The sequence below is a fragment of the Aythya marila genome (genome assembly GCF_965140915.1).
Source record: "Aythya marila genome assembly, chromosome: 19".
NCBI classification, from domain to species: domain Eukaryota; kingdom Metazoa; phylum Chordata; class Aves; order Anseriformes; family Anatidae; genus Aythya; species Aythya marila.
Genome location: NC_139060.1, coordinates 645433 through 661375, shown reverse-complemented (window position 1 = coordinate 661375; position 15943 = coordinate 645433). Strand labels below are relative to the sequence as shown.

The following is a 15943-nucleotide window of genomic DNA, read 5'->3' as shown; positions in this document are numbered from 1 at the left end:
GCCTAGTGTCCATCCCAGAGCCGGCGACGAGCGGCAGAGGATGCTGTTGAGTCCTCACTGGCCTCCCCTATGGTGTCCCTCCTGGCAGGGCTGATGGGTGCTGTCCGCTAAGCCCCTGTCCCTGCCTCAGTCCTGCTGACCACCACCTGCATGGTGCAGGGGTGCCAACAGGGGCAGCCAGGGGCTCTGACGTCCTGCTGGGTGGGGGCAGATGGGAAGGAAGCAGCACGGGGGGACAGGTACCCGTTCCTCCCTGAGGGTGAATAATGAGTGCTGCATCTCATGGATGGGGCACTGTGGGACCATGGGTTTCGGTGAGGCTCTCTCGCTGTGCGGTCTGAGCCTCATCCTTGGTGTGAGCAGACCCTGTGGGTTGTGCCCCCCCAGGACACCGGGGGCCCGGGCACACGTGAGGGGGAGCCCAGCACTGGGGGTGCTCAGAGCCCAGAGCCTTGCTGGCACCCCTGGGCCTCAGCTGGGAACTGGAGACGGGGGGCACGGGGCGGGGGGCTGCGGGCTCACGGGAGGCTGGGAGGGACGGGAACGGTCACGGGGAGGGATGGGGGTTCGGGAGGGGCTGTGGGAGAGGACTGGGGGGGGCAGAGCAGACGGGGGGGTCCCAGGAGGGGACTTCGGGGGTACGGGGGGGTCCCAGGGAGGCGGGGGGGGTCACGGGGCAGGACCAGGGGCCCTGCAGCGGTCCCGGGGGGCTCGGAGGGAGACGGAGCAGTGCGAGGGGCCGCAGGGGCGGGGGGCGGGGGCGGGGGCGGGGGGTCCCGGTGCGCGCGGGGCCGGCCCCTGCCCCGCCCCGCCCCCCCGGCCCCGCCAGCCCCCGCCGGCCTCCGTAGCCGGCGCCGCGCGCGCTCCGTGCCTCGCGGCGAGGCGGAAGAGGCAAGATGGCGGCGGCAGGCCCGCGCCCGGCCCCGAGCCGCGGCGCCCGGCGGGGCTGAGCCGCGGCCCGGCCCCTCCCCGAGCCCCTCGCAGGAGCCCGCCCGCCCCTTCCCGTGCCCTGCCCGCCGCCCCGGGCCATGCCCGGTTAGCGCCCCCTGCCCGGCTGACGGCGGGGCCCGGCCGAGCCCCTTCCCCGCCGCGTCGCCCCCCACGGGCCGGGCCGGGCCGCGCACCCCCGCCCCGCCGCGCCCGGGACGCCCCTCATGGCCCGAGCGGCCCCGGCCGAGCTCTGAGGGCCCCGCGAGCCGTGCCCTGCCCTTGCCCTCCCCTCCCTATGCCCCCCCCGGGGCCGCCCTGCCCCTGAGCCCCGGAGCGGCGGCCTTCTTCCTGGCGGCGGTGGCGGAGGCGCGGGAGCAGAACGATGTTCTCGGCCCTGAAGAAGCTGGTGGGCTCGGACCAGGCTGCGGTCAGAGACAAGAACATCCCCGCGGGGCTGCAGTCCATGAACCAGGCTCTGCAGAGGAGGTTTGCCAAGGGAGTCCAGTATAACAGTGAGTCGCAGCCCGGCCCCGGGGTCTGTCGGGGGGCAGCCCCGTGGGGCCGCCCCATCCGCGGCCAGGGCCCCCGGTGGCGCTGTTCGCGCGGTGGCTCTTTTGCCGGTAGTCAGCCGAAAGCCAAGCTTGCAGTTAAACCTTAGAGCGTGCAGAACTCGGGGAAGAGGAAGGATGGCAACCTTTTAGGTGTCGGCGTGGCACTTGGGAACCTGCGGTGTCCTCGGGCAGCGGGAGGTGTACCGAACGGCTGCATGCCTAACGCTGACTGTGACACAGGAGAGAGCTCTTTGTAAATCGGTTACCGCCAGTTAAAGTATCAAGACCATGTGGGTGACCTTCTCTGCAGCCCAGGGTAATGGTATTTATAATTAAGCTCTAGTGGCTGTATGATAAGGGTCTGCTGAAAAGCTCTGCGCTGCCAGACTTTAATAAAACTTGAGTGATATATGTGTCCTTGGTAAATAATTTAATTCTGATTATGTTTCTGCAACAGATATACTTGCTCTTTTCTCAGGAAACATTTTCAGAATTCTTCCCTTTCAGTATTGAAGCTCAGAGTTTTGTTTTTTCTGCTGAAGCTCAGTAAAGGTTACTCAATACAGTATTTCAGGAAGGCACTGTAAGTATGTGAAATACATCCCAAAGTAACAATAGTGGGATGGGGACAGTAGTTGTCATTCGCGCTGAAAATAGATCTGCATCCACAGAGTGCTGCGAGTATCAGCTCGTCTACGGGAATGGGCACGCTCTGGAGTCAGGCTGCAAGAAGCTGAGAGAGTGGCAGTTTGGAATGAGACTGATTTGTAAATGTGGCACTGAATAATTTCTGAGCAGGCACATGTGATGGAGGAATAGAATTTGTGCTGTATCTTAATTTGAAATTGTAATGAAGGGAGAGATCAAGGGTTTGGTGTGTTGTGTTTTTTTTTTTTTTTTTAGTGTTGTCACTATTGACTGTGCTTTTAATGTGATAAGTTTTGGAAGCTCTCAGCTATGCTGGGGAGAGTGTTTGCTGAATTTACCCAGAACACATGTGGTAGATATTCCAGAAGTCCTTAATTTAGAAAAGGAGTGTCTTAGCAAGCAATTGTGAATATGACAAGAAAAACACATTGTTAAGGGACATAATTTCTAGTGAGAGATGAGGGGTGAAGATGAAACTATTGCACCTTGGCATACAGCACTGCACCGTTCAAAGCATACCTGGAGATCTGGTTGAAGACTATTGATCTCTGCAGAGGCTTAGCAGAGCCCACAGACCGGAACATATCCTTGTGCTTCAGTGGGAAATGTTTGAGACCAGGTTGCTTATATCAACTTGTGAATTATGTAAGAGAAAGGAGTTGATGTTTCAACAGCAAACGTTTGTGCTGCATGCGGTACAGATCAACTGCATCCTGCTGGCACAAAAGTAAAAAGGGACAGCTCTTCATTAGGTGCTGACAAACTGCATTGCCACCTAACCTTTGTGGAAGTGTACCTGCTTGTCATTAATACAGCAGGGCCAAAAATGCAAATAGCTAAGCCACCAACTGTAGCTTTGTTTCTTTTTGTCTCATTACCAAAAGCCTCTGGAAAGCTTTTTCTTTTGAGCATGGTCTCATCAAGATTTGTGTTCTAATCACTGGTTTTATATCAAGAATAAAACCACATCTTTCTGTCCCTGCCTTAAGGGAAGCTTTCCAATCTCCATAGTAACTCTTCCCTGTATCACAGTTATATAATGTTCGTAGGAGATACGGGCAGGGTTATGAAAGAATTTCGAAGCACCCTCATAGCCATGGCACTGGATAAGTAGGGTGAGTTCCAGCATGGTGAGGGTATGGGTGTTGCAAGGGCCATTGCTAAGCAAAGGGGAGAGCTGCATATCCTTTGTCCTATCAATGCTCCTTTCTTAGGAAATGTGAAATTGAATAGAGGGGGGTACAAAATTCATTTTGTAGCCATCTTTAACACAGGTCTTTAAAACTCTTCCCTGGAATTGCATAACCCTAAACCAAAGGGTGCAGTCATGACTGGTTCCACAGAAATACTTCCTTGTTTCCATAGTCCATTATTGATTATGAAGCGTAGCCCATTTACTTACCAGAAATATAAGTGTGCTGAAAACGCTTGCTGATAAAGTGGCAGCAAATGGCTGGGACCTGGGCCTTATCACATGGGTTTTGATGCCTCTTTCCTGTGGGATTTGGGGCAGGCTGGGCTGTGCCAGCTTTCATGGCTGTCAAGTAGGTTTCATAACCAAACAGCCTCAGTCAACAGATTTGCGTTGATGGTCTCCCTCCCACTCAGGTAAGTTTTCAAAAGGAAGAAAGTTGCAGAGTGGGTAGGTTTAAATTTCTGGTGAGAGCAAAGGCCACTAACAGCCCTCGTCAGCAATCGCTTTTTCTGCATGGGGCATCCTAATTTGAAACAAAAGTGTTTTCATACGTCATTCCCGGCATACACTCCTTATTGGCTCCCTTTATCGTCTGGATGGAGCTTTTCTGTTTTTACATACTATAGCCCAAATAACACCAGAGTTCCGTAAGGTACAGAGAAATTATGAAAATGAAGTGGGTCTGTACCAATTTTGGTTTTAATGGCTTGGTTGTTTATGTGAGATTGTGGTTCCCAGCATGGGGAACCAATTTTTGTAAAAACTTGTTCTTTTTTTCTGGTTGGGCTAGCTTTGCACTTGGACCAGGGCTGCTGCTGTTCAGCGAGCTGTGCTGGCCCCAGGAGAGTAACAAAGGCCTGAGTGAACAGGCTCGGTGTAGAGAGGCAGAGGTGGATCTTGTTCCTTTGGAAGTGGTGCTGGTTTAAACAAATTACAAGACAAATTACAGAAGGAATTACCAGTTCCAGGTTACTCAAATGTGGAAGTTTACATAAGGCAGTGCTGACCTTATGTATGACCTGAAGAAGGGTGAAATGAGTGGCTCTGGCTGGGCTACATGGATGAGAAGGCTTCTTGGGAATTGCAGACTGATGACTGGTGACAGGAGATGTGGAAGTGCTGTATTTTCAACCCAGTGGTCCCATTTCCCAGAAGTGCACCTTCTGCTCTGGGCTTTATTCTGAAAGATGTGTCTAGCGTGCATGCCACCCAATAAAACCTGCTGCTGTCCTCCCTGTGGGCATCACCCTGGCGTAAACGTGCAGCGCTGCTGAACTACCATAGTCAGTAGCTCCAAGAATTGCCCTGGTCCCTCTTCTTATTACTTGTCTGTCTAAAACATGCTTTAAAAGACAAAACATAATGAGTATGGTGCATCCTTATTGTGAGCATTGTAGTCCTTACTTTCTTTGTGTTGTTTTAGCATAGTACTTCCCAACTTCTGATTGTAGTTTTGTTAAATATTTTCACTCATTACTGCTTCCAGAAGAAAGACCTTGTCTCTTCCAGCTGCTTCCCACCTTCTCTTTTTTTTTTTTTTTTTTTTTTTCTATTGCTGTCACAGGTGTTTGTGTAACGTGTGGGAAACTTGCTTTGACTGCTGTCTGGCCTTTTCTCCCCAGGAGTTATGCTTGGGGGTGTCTGTAGATCATGTCTGCTTCTTTTTGTGGCAGAACTAGCTTTTAGTGTTCCAATTACAGCCTTGTAGTCACAGCCTCAAACGTCTTCATGAGAATAAGGTTATGACCCTTCATACGGGGATTATTAGCAGAGATATTCAGGGATTTTTGCTCTGGGATCCGAAGTCCTTAGCTCTTGCAGCATACTGAAGGAATATGGGCAGTGCTGGGAATTTCCAGTCCTGAGTCGGCCTGTGGGCCTGTGTCCTTGCTGCTCTGCTTCCATTTCCCCATTTGCAGAATTAAAATCCCTGTATTTTTTTCTGACACAGTGACAGAATGAATGAGAAGTGATCTGTTCATTTTTTTCCTCACGTTTTTATCTATTCCCAATCCCTACCCTTTTTCCCACAGATAATTCTGCTGTCTTTGCTACAACGCTGTGGCTGTTTGCAGTAAGTACTGGTTTAACTAGAAATCAAAATAAGGTAGCAACTGTGTACATCCCACAGGTAACAGTACTAACCTCACCCCTAATTGCTGGTCTTGTCACATTCAGACACAGCCTGGGCCTGTGGTTTACCTGGCTGGCTGTGCCCTGAAGCTCATTCAGCTCTTCCTGTCTTGCAGATGTCTGTCATTGAGTAGACCTGCCCCATCTGAAGTCTCAGATACTGATTTTGTTTTGCTGAAAATGATCTATACGACCTGCCTTCTTCCTGCTTTATTTTTAAACACTTTTCCAATCATCAGAAGCAAACAAATGAACAAAAACTGGTGAAAACTAACACACTATGTAGGAGGAGAGAGTTCCTAACACAGAAAATACTGAACCTGAAAAGGGCCATTGGACATGTTCAAATGGAGCACGTGCTGCTACAGGCACCATAAGCTGATCTCAGTGTAGCTGCTGGGGGGTGAGGGTGATCTTCTTGCCCCCCCAGCCATGCTGGCACTGCTCCTACTGCTCATGCAGCTGTGCACTTGAGCTAGAGGAGGAAACTGAGCGTGCTGAAAATGAATAATATGAGGGTTAGTTTTCAGCCAGTTCAGTTTCTTGATCCAACTCAACAATGGCTGCATAAGTTGATAAGTTGCATAAGCGTTAGCAGTAGGAAAACTGGGGAGTTGGGGATGACCCCTTCTGGGGAAGAGCTCACAGCTGAGACATCTGTGGGTGTCCTGAAAGTGCACCTTGAAAGCAGCCTGACTGAGGAAGGGTCTGCTTGTCCCTTAAAACTCACTGTGTCAATGTCTTGTGCTGTACTTTTTAGAGGAAGCTGATTTTTTAAATCTCTCTCTAATGTAGGCAGTGAGAGCATTTTGAAAGCTTCAGGTTCTAAAGGGGACAAACGATCTTATTCTTTGTGTGGCATGGACTTGCTGCATTTCATTCATTAAGAAATATCAAAGGAATCCTCCTTTGGTTGTTTCCCCATCTGTAAGCATGAAAAAAAAAACCCACACAGGGCAATGGGAAATGCAGGAAATGGTTTGTTGTCTCTACAGAGATGCTTTGGTACCTGTAAATGAAGTCATTCTATAAATATTTTGTTCTTTGTGTCTTAATTACCCTTTTGCTATTTTAATAAGTAACTTTGTAAAAGAATAAACAGCAATACCTCTTAGTGGGTGGGAGCAGAACAGCAACCGTAGCATAGCAGAACTGCAGCACAGAATTTCTCCGGACAAACCTCTTCCACAGACTCCAGGCACTGTTACTCTTAAATTTTTCTCTGAAATGCCTGCAGTAACTCCTGAGTTACAACAGAAGGCAGCCTTCAGTCTGAGATTCCCTTGCCCAAATGATGATGCATAACCTACTGCTAATCACCTGAATCTGCCGTTAGATGTCTCTGAGTGGCCCATTTTTTAGTGGATAATAGCTCCTGTGTATCAGATGCAAGCATAAAAATTCTGGTCCTGTTCAAGTCAGCTTATGTTTCTCAATAGGCTTGTACCACTTAAAACAAAGATGGTATTTAAAAACAAAAGTCCCATAATGTAACAGAAGATTTAGAAAACAACATATTCCATTTTCAGATAGAACAAGATAATGTTAGGGTAGCCTGTGGAAGTCGATGGTGTTAGTTGCTAAAGAAGTTGCTTTGCTGGGTTGCGTACAGGTTATGGTAGCAGTACAGGTGATGCTCTCTGCATGTGCGTTGTTTTCACTGCAGCAAGACAAGATATTTTGGACACTTCTTTACTCAGGGTGGGCTTGAATGCATTTTGCATGGACTGATGGTTCTTGCAGTAGGCAGGGATGTGCGGCATGCTAGGTCAGCCTGGTGGCCTAGGCAGCTGGGCCTGAGGCAGGCCAGTGGAAGTGGAGCTGTTCTCATGTACCTAAGACCACGATTTTTAAGAATGCCTTTGCTGAGTGCCATCAGCATGTTTGTGCCTTAAAAATGGTTAAGACCTAGCTCCTGCCACAGAGGCCCTTTCTTTGCCACAGAGGGGACCAACAGAGATTCAGTTTTTTCTTGGTTTTATTTCTGTTATTGAAGCTGATTTATGTCCCCAGAGCGGTGTGCTTGTTCTGGTTCAGCCTAGCTTGTTTCTAGTGCATGTAAAGTAGATTTATTGTGATCTAATTTGATTCGAACTGTGGCAATCAACAGAGGCAGCTTGATGAATTTATCAGCGGTGATTTCAGGTAAGACCCTCGTGTCGTTAACTGCCTCATCCCTTTGACAGAGATGGTCAAGGCTTCAGCAGAAGCTGCCTCTCCGCTCTCCTACAGCATCCTCAAGAACTTTTGCACCAGTGCCTGGGTGCAGACTGACACCTCTGGACTAGGGACACTGCCTAATTCAGCTCAGCTAAGAACTGGTCCTTGGGCTTTTGCTGACTTGGGGCAACTGGCTCTAGGAAGTGATTATTTCTGCAAGGAATGAGAAGTGTTTAAGGAGAAATGCGAATGGTAGAGGAGGTAATTGAAGAAGCAACCTGACATAAAAGGCTTGCAAAGAGAGAGGGTATGAGACAGGGCTGGTTACAGGTGAAAAAATGCAGGAGGGTAAAAAGAGCAGCAACTTAGCTAGCTTGTGCAGATTCTGAAGTTTCAATCTTGATGTTGGTTCTTCTTGCTGAGCTAGTGTGAGTAGCTGAATAAACACTAATTTTAATGACAGTCTCATGCTTTTTAACAAAACCCATCGTGCCTGTGTAATATGGGAGAACTAATTACATCTGAATAATGCTCACAAAAAGTTAACATGCTCATCACAGCATTCTTTGATTTGCTTTTAATCAACTTTATTTATCTGCTTGCTCTTTTCCCCAGTGAAAATTGTTATCCGAGGGGACAGGAACACTGGGAAAACCACACTCTGGCACCGACTGCAGGGAAAGAAGTTTATTGAGGAATATATTCCAACTCAGGAGATCCAAGTCACCAGCATCCACTGGAATTACAAAAGTAAGATGAAAGGGGGTGGAAGGAGCCGCTGTCATGGGACAGCGGGTCTGTGTCTTGGGGGCAGAAATTCCACTGCAGCCTTATTTGCTTCTTCTGTGTCTGCTTGGGAGATAAAGTGAGCTCTCATCGATCTTATTTTAATTTATTATTCACAGTTTCTCAGTCATATTTTCAATAATTTTAATCAAACTATATAAGAGAGAAAAAATAGACCTTTGAAAGTTGCAGTTCTAGGAAGGTTTTTAGTAGGTGATCCAAAAGATTTGAAGTATTTGTGATACGCTTGACTTGCTAATGGAAACAGGTTTATTATGAAAATCTGTCTCTGAGGCTAAACCTGCTTGGTGTTATATTGTTGTGTACAAGTGAAGAGTTTGATGTGAACTAGTCTTTCACTGATTAAAATGTAGAGAACATCCTTTAACTGGTGATGACGATGTTTTAAAAATGGTTGTAGTACTAATAGCTCTAGGCTGACTTACTGAAACATGGAAGTATCTTACCAGTAGCTTTTTTGAGAGATGAGGTGTGATTTTTTTTTTTTTTTTTTCTTTCCCATCTGCTCTGGCAGTGTAAAGTGGCTCTAAAAGCCCTGCATCTAGCCTGGAGAAGACACTGCAGGCACTGAAATTGCATCAGACTATGGTTCCAGAGGGTGTTAAAGTCAAGCTTTTAGATTCCTGATCAAAAATGCCACAGCCTTGGGGCATGCGCTACTGACTAAGCATGAATTTGCTCTGTAAGACTGATGTTGCTTTGAAAAAAAAGTCAGCAGTTTGTTACTATCAGATAGAGTTTATCCGCACCACTTTGCCTCTTTTTCTGAAGCAGTTGCTCTGTCTCCTTATAAAGCCTGAGGCTCCGGACTATACCAGGAAAATCCTGAGGGAAAAGCTTGGATATGAGGGGAAAAAAGGGTATATTGAGAGATCGTGGTTGGATTTGTGCACAGCCAGTGCTCCTCTCCTTAGGGCTTTTTGGTCCTGTGTGTGTGTGTACATACAGACCTACAGGTGCAGGTCACAGGTAGGTCCATGGGCCTGTCCATAGGAGAAATGATTGCCACATTACACCTGTATTGCTCAGTGTGTAAGGTATCAATGGTGCTGGCCTGCTGTGGGGGAAGAAAAGGGATGGAGTAAGTGCTTTTGTAGGGCTGGTACTCTGGGAAGGACCCCTCAGTCCTTTGCCCTCCGCTTGTTCAGGGCAGCAGCTTTTTAGGAGCTGTTTCAGGTAGGATATGTCTGTCCTTCACAATACAGTGCTCACTTTGATGTAGGGGCTACAAAAGGTAGTGTAAACTAGTTGGTTTTGGGGGATGAAACCTTATTGCTCTCTACAACTACCTGAAAGGAAGTTGTGGGGAGCTGATGGTTGGCCTCTTCTCACAGATAACTAACAATAGGACTAGAGGGAATGGCCTCAAGTTGTGCCAGGGGAGGTTCAGGTTGGAGATTAGGAGACATTTCTTCTCAGAAAGAGCAGTCAGGCATTGGAACGGGCTGCCCTGGGAAGTGGTGCTGTCACCATCCCTGGGGGTGTTCAAGGAAAGGTTGGACCTGGTGCTGAGGGACATGGCTTAGTGGGTGACATTGGTGATAGGGGGGTGGTTGGACCAGATGAACTTGGAGGGCTTTTCCAACCCTAATGATTCTATGATTCTAAGAGGGCAATTGAGAAGGAGCGGCAGAGACTAAGTGCTATAGACTGACCGCAACCCCCATTCTCCTGCACTGCTCAGGGGGAGGAGGTGTTTTTGGTTTCTTTCCTTTGTTTCTCACTTTTCTAGCTTGTTAGTAACGGGCAATAAATTTTACTATCTCCCTACTCTTAGTCTGTTTTGCCCATCATGATAATAATTTAGCTATCTCCCTGTCCTTATCTCAACCCTTGAGCTGTTTGCATCGTATTTTTCTCCCCCTTTCCCTTTGAGGAGGGGGAGTGAGAGAGCGGCTGTGGTGGAGCTCAGCTGTCCACCCGAGTAAAACCACCACAGATGGATAGCTGCACTCTGCCATGGATAGGGGAGAAAAACAGGTCCTTGCTCAGTCCAATAGTGGTTTTCTCTCACATTCACAATCTGATGTTGAGCTAAGCCTGATGTCACAGGTGTTTAGATTCTTTGGTAGGGACCTGCTGTATGGCCATGCTGCAAATGTGTGCTCGTTAGCTTCTGCATTTCTTCATAAAAGTACCTTTATTTTGGGTACAATGTTATGGATGTTCTGCCTATCTGCTCTTGCAAGGTGTTGACAGATCTGCAGTGTTCATGCAGTGGTATCCTCCATCTCCATCGAAATGTCTGGCATATTGCATTTCAGCTGTGCCATCCTTCCCCCACACTCATACTCTTCTCTTCCAGCATATCAATACATTGGTTATTGATGTGTGAATGTAGAGCTTATGAATTGTTTGGATGATGGAAGCTATCTCTAAAATCAAAATTACTTTAGCCTAAATAGACTTAGACCAGACTGAGACACAGAATACTTTATTTTTAGATGTCTAAGTCTAAAGATTGCACTGAATGTTAATTGTGGTTTTCTGCATTACCACAGGTAAAACCCTCTGAATTTTAGTTTCCTCTCTAATCAATGTCAGTAATATAAGTACTGTTTGTAAATACAGCTTTTGATTTCTAAGAGGCTTATTCATGCCTAATTCTTTTTGTGTTTGTGAACAGTTACATGCAAAAAGATGTTTGAAGGCTGCTTCTTGTATAGAAAGATCCATTCACCTTATGTGTTTCTGCATATTTTAGGGTCTATATTGCCTTTTAGTGAGCTGAGACTTACGCACTGGCTTGTTCAACATGGATGTGATCCCAGGGTAGAAAAAAGCTACACGTGAGGATGGCTTTTATTGTCAGTTGGTAACCGCAGGTCACTTCTAATTCTTAATTCTAGTATTTATGGGATGCATCTTTATAGAGCTTCCTGGTTAGATTTGACAGCAATGTGTACGTATGGCAATGGACTTTTCTCAAGGCCAAGTGTTGTCAAGCTGCTGCAATTTGCTGGAAGACTGTACGTGAAATTGTGCCTTTCATTTGTGTTTATTTCACTCGATAAAACACCATATTATTTTTTACTAATAATTTCCAGTAGGAAATTCTATACTGACCTTAATACTTGTAAAAATAACCTCCTTTTTTTAAAAAAATACACAAGATACGTTCCCTGCTCAGAGAATGTTCCATAGGTGATGTGCATGCTCTGAGAGACTGGCTCAGATCTAATTACTGACCTGTTAGCTAAGTTCATCTGTAGAGGAAAAATACACTTTGTTTTTCCTGTGATCATGCTCTTAAGCTATCTTGAATAAACGTTATGAGGTAGTTGGCAGCAAATATTTACAGATGTTAATCATATCACTGTCAAATATTCAAGGATTCTTACAATGCTTGTTCCTACTTGGAGTGAACAAAATCACTTTTCTGTGCCAGTTGTATAACAGTTGTATCTGTTATGGATTTTTTTGTATCCAAGTAAGGAATTACCATTCCTGACTCTAATGTATGCTTTTTTTAGGGTATGGGAGTCATTAATTTTATTCTCATTTTGTCAGCCTCAAAAAGGGAGTCCGAAATAAAAATTAACAAATACTTTTGTTCCAATGCTTTGAGTGCCTTATAGATGGGTGTGTGGAATTGCAGAGTTGCTCTGCTCTGTATGATTTGTGATCCAAAGAATATGAAATGAGTCATGTAATTGCGTGAGAGTAAATATGAACCCACCTGTAAAACAATGATTCTTATTTTTAAATAAACACTTGCAATTGAGTCTTCTCACCTCTTCACCATGTTCTGTGAGAACAGTGCCTTAATGTGCCACTGGCTACAAAGTACTTAGTGAAATAGCAACAGAGTAGAAAAATTTTTTGAGTGTTTTGATCTATGGCTTGTGCTAATCCAAATTATAGAATTAAAATGATGTATTGGCACTCTTTTTCCTGCAACATGCCTTCAGAATCCATTAGGGTGAAATGCTGCTCCTACTGCTGTGTGAGTCATAAAAAAAAGTCAGCACAGCAACACTAAAGTAATTATCCTCTTGTGTGTTCAGGATAATCAGGAATGAAGCTGGTGATGAAAAGGAAGAATTTACTGGCTACTGGCCAGCAGAAGCACTGGTGCTAACAGGGAAAAAAAAAAACAACAAAACACCACCGACATGGAAAACAATTTTCTTACATCTTGCGTAGGTAGTTTCTTAGCTAAGTTCTGCACTTCCCCTCAGATAAAAGGATATAGAGAGATCTTTCCTAGTCAAACAGTTCAACTCCTCAGCTATCTAGGAGTGCTGCTGCTCAGCAGGATTTCAGTACTGGGGAAATTACCCACCAGGAGAACATTACTGAAGGTGCATTGACATTAGCTTAAGGAGGTGGCGTTCTCTGGAGCTTGGGAGCAAAGTCCCAGTACTAGGTACCAGGCCTAGGAGAGCACTGTGTGGCACCCCAATGGACTATTTTGGAATGGTTTTCCAACTTCTTGGGAGAAACCTCTTCTTAGTGCTTATGTGCTGCTGCATGTGGAGCTGCTGGAAAGACCAAACTGCCTTCTGGATGCCTGCTGCGCCCCTGAAAGATTTGCTGCCTGAGAAGGGAAAGCGTGTTCAGTCCCTTTGCAGAGTGTCTTGACTGTTGAAAGGCACCAAGATTGACTTGGCACGTCTGTCTGTCCCTTGTTCTTTTGGGGCAGCAGAAGCACTGCCAGTTCCAGCTGTCAGGTATGAACTTAGGGGCAGAACTCAAATAGGTGATCTGTGCCTGAGCACCCGCTGCCTGACTGCACACCTTGCATGCACCATGGCCTCAGGCATCCCATGCCCCAGTGAGAGCGCCCTGATGCACAGTCTGAGGTGTAAAGAGCTGCTCATACAGCTGGGTGAGTAATCACGAGTATTTGGACTTGAGCCCTACCCGATTTGTTGGTTTGTAGAAATATATGGGGCCAGACTGAATTTGGGGAGTGTTATGGTTTGGGCAGAGGGTGTAAGGCTGCAGGCTACTGTATGCCTGTTGTGTTTTCGGCACTGTTTGGGCCTGTGGTGTACTGGCTGAGCTGACCCCAGGCATGCCTCCTCATCTTGTACCATGCCTCCTTGCTAGCAAATGGGAAGGTAAGTGAGAGTTGCTATGAGGAAAAAGAGAGGCTGATTGACCTTTATACATAAAAATAAGAAGGGATATTGCTCCAGAAGCAGAGGATCAAGCTTTACAATCATTCAAAAACTGTATTTACAATATTTTGAAACATTTAAGTTAAGCCAACAGTGCATTCTGTAGGGGAAATGTTTCCCAGCTGGACAATGGCACTTAGCTAAATTCTCTTGCCATGCTATGAGATTATTTTCTGCTCTCAGACATTATCATCTTCATGTTCCGCTGCTTTAACTTCAGAGCTGCTCCAAGTCCAACCTTTACTTTGTAGCATTTCCAAAAGTAACTGTGTTTTGGAACTTTGTGAAGATCAGACTGCTTATTCAGATTCAATATATATTTCTAACCAAAGCTACCCATCACTCATGCCAACTGAAAGTTTAACTGCTAGCTGTCAGTATTTGCCACAGTGTCTTTCTAGTGAGAATTTTGTTTGTCTTGCTTCAGATTTTAGCAACTCAAATCTAACTTGCTGCCCATTATTTACTGATTTTAGCAGTTTTACGTCTTAACAAGCTGCAGTAATACCTTATTTTTCATAGAGTGCAACTTGAAATTTGCAGAGAATGGATTTCTGTGGCTGCTGGGCTGCCTGCACTCTTTGTAATATTTACGTGAAAATGGCCTTAGTAAGATGGATTTTCTTTAAATGTGTGTATTCCTTCGTTTTTCAGCCGTATGCCTTTCTTTCAGACCAGACATTATTCAAATTAAATTTATATCTTTTCTGAAAAAACATGAGAACCTCTGTATGTTATAAAAAATGCATGTGAAATATTTATAACACATTTTAAATCTCTGATAAAATGTGAAGGAAATCTGTCATACGAGTAAGAATCTTTAAGAAATATTTTTAGATATCACAGTATTGGATTACAGCCTGTTCCTTCCAAAGTAGGTCTTGTGTTAGTTGTGTTTAGTTTTGTTTGTTTGTTTTTGTTTTGGTTTTGGTTTTTGTTTTTTTAACTCAAGAATTACTTTTCTTTTGACTTTGATCTACTTTGACAGTACTAGTTTTGGCTTAGACTCTGTGTGGTAAGGGTTGAGTGTTGTTCATTTTGCTGAACCGATTTTTTTGACGCTGTCTTTTTTTTTTTGTGCTTTTAGCCACTGATGATATTGTTAAAGTTGAAGTATGGGATGTAGTTGACAAAGGTAAGATTCATAAGTTCTTTCCTACTGGAGATTCTGTTTTCTCTCAGTTTTAATGAAGAATTTATATGGAATCAAAAGTACCATTTACTTCTAATTTATTTAGAAAAAGGTGTGTATTTATTTTTTTTGAAGTACATTGATCTTCCTGGAAAAATACGGAAGGGAAAGAAGAGTCTCCTATGCTAGAGCCCATTATTTGCAATATGAACTTTAGATAAAATGCAGTATTTAGAAGCAGTTGTTTCATGTGCTGTGTGACAGATGAAATAGTCTGCTGCTTAGTGTAATCAGACTCTGAATTTTACTATAAACTTCATATTCTCTCCTTTATAGTTTTATGTATATTTATACACAGGTACTGAGTTCTTTGTTCTGTTTATAAAATTCTTGCCAAGCTGCTTTTATAAAGGAATGGTATTGTTGAATTGGTAAAATGTTACCTGCAGTGAATAATGTATGCAGGAGGAAAGGATGAAAGAGAAACTGATTACTTAAATCTGTCCTAAATGCTTAGCCAATGAAAGTGTTATGATGTATAAAATGTATTTTTCATTAGTTTTCAATTTTTACCAGTGTATGAAGTTCTATTTTCTTAAATAAATGGTAGACATATGTGAAGGCACAACCTGAATGCAATGGAATCTGTTACTACAGTGGGTTGGGAGCTCAGATGTAAATCCTAAAGCCCATTCTGTAGCCCCAAATTCATGTTTTGTTTGGCTTTTGAGAGGTCTCCTGTACCAGGCAGGCTCGTTGTTTAAAGTGTGAGTAGGATCATGAAAGCAGCTTTACAAGTGAGAGTCTTATGCTCTGCAAGTCTGTTCTTTGTGTGCTTCTCTCCCTCAAATTTATTGACAACAGTGATTGAAATTTCAAACTCTTCTGGTTTGACTCCTGACACATTCCCTCAGTAGACCTACATCCAAGGTGTTCTGCCTCTGATGTACCACATGTGCAACTTACACATGCATTAACACCAAAAAATAATAGGATAGATACAATAGGGAGTGGGAAAGGGAGAAAGTAAGTTTTTCATGTTATCTAAATGATATTGAAAAGAGCAAAAACAAAAAGGTAATTAAGATAGCATCTGTAGTTCAGATGCTTAACAGAGCAGAGCCTGTAGCTTAAACTTGAGCCAGTAACTTTAAATGAAAGCCCTGGTAGCTTTATTATTTTATTCTTTTAAACCCTGGTCTTTCACAGCATAGGCAAAAACCTTACTTAAGTCAGAGGTATTGCTGAAGTCAAACTGATG

At 44.9% G+C, this 15943-nt stretch overlaps 1 protein-coding gene across 3 annotated transcripts in view; it reads left to right on the top strand.

The window, feature by feature from the left end:
- The first annotated feature begins 895 nt into the window (after positions 1-895).
- Positions 896-15943, top strand: part of RABL6 (RAB, member RAS oncogene family like 6) — a 57077-nt gene continuing 42029 nt past the window's right edge. The window contains exons 1-4 of one of the 3 annotated variants that reach the window (XM_082775400.1): positions 1339-1442; positions 5358-5398; positions 8233-8367; positions 14638-14685. In XM_082775400.1, the coding sequence (XP_082631526.1) occupies position 5398; positions 8233-8367; positions 14638-14685 (184 nt within the window). In that variant the 5' untranslated portion in view covers positions 1339-1442; positions 5358-5397. Of the gene's footprint in view, positions 1443-5357; positions 5399-8232; positions 8368-14637; positions 14686-15943 lie in introns of all 3 variants that reach the window. The other 2 variants (XM_082775399.1, XM_082775401.1) reach the window with 2 other exon arrangements.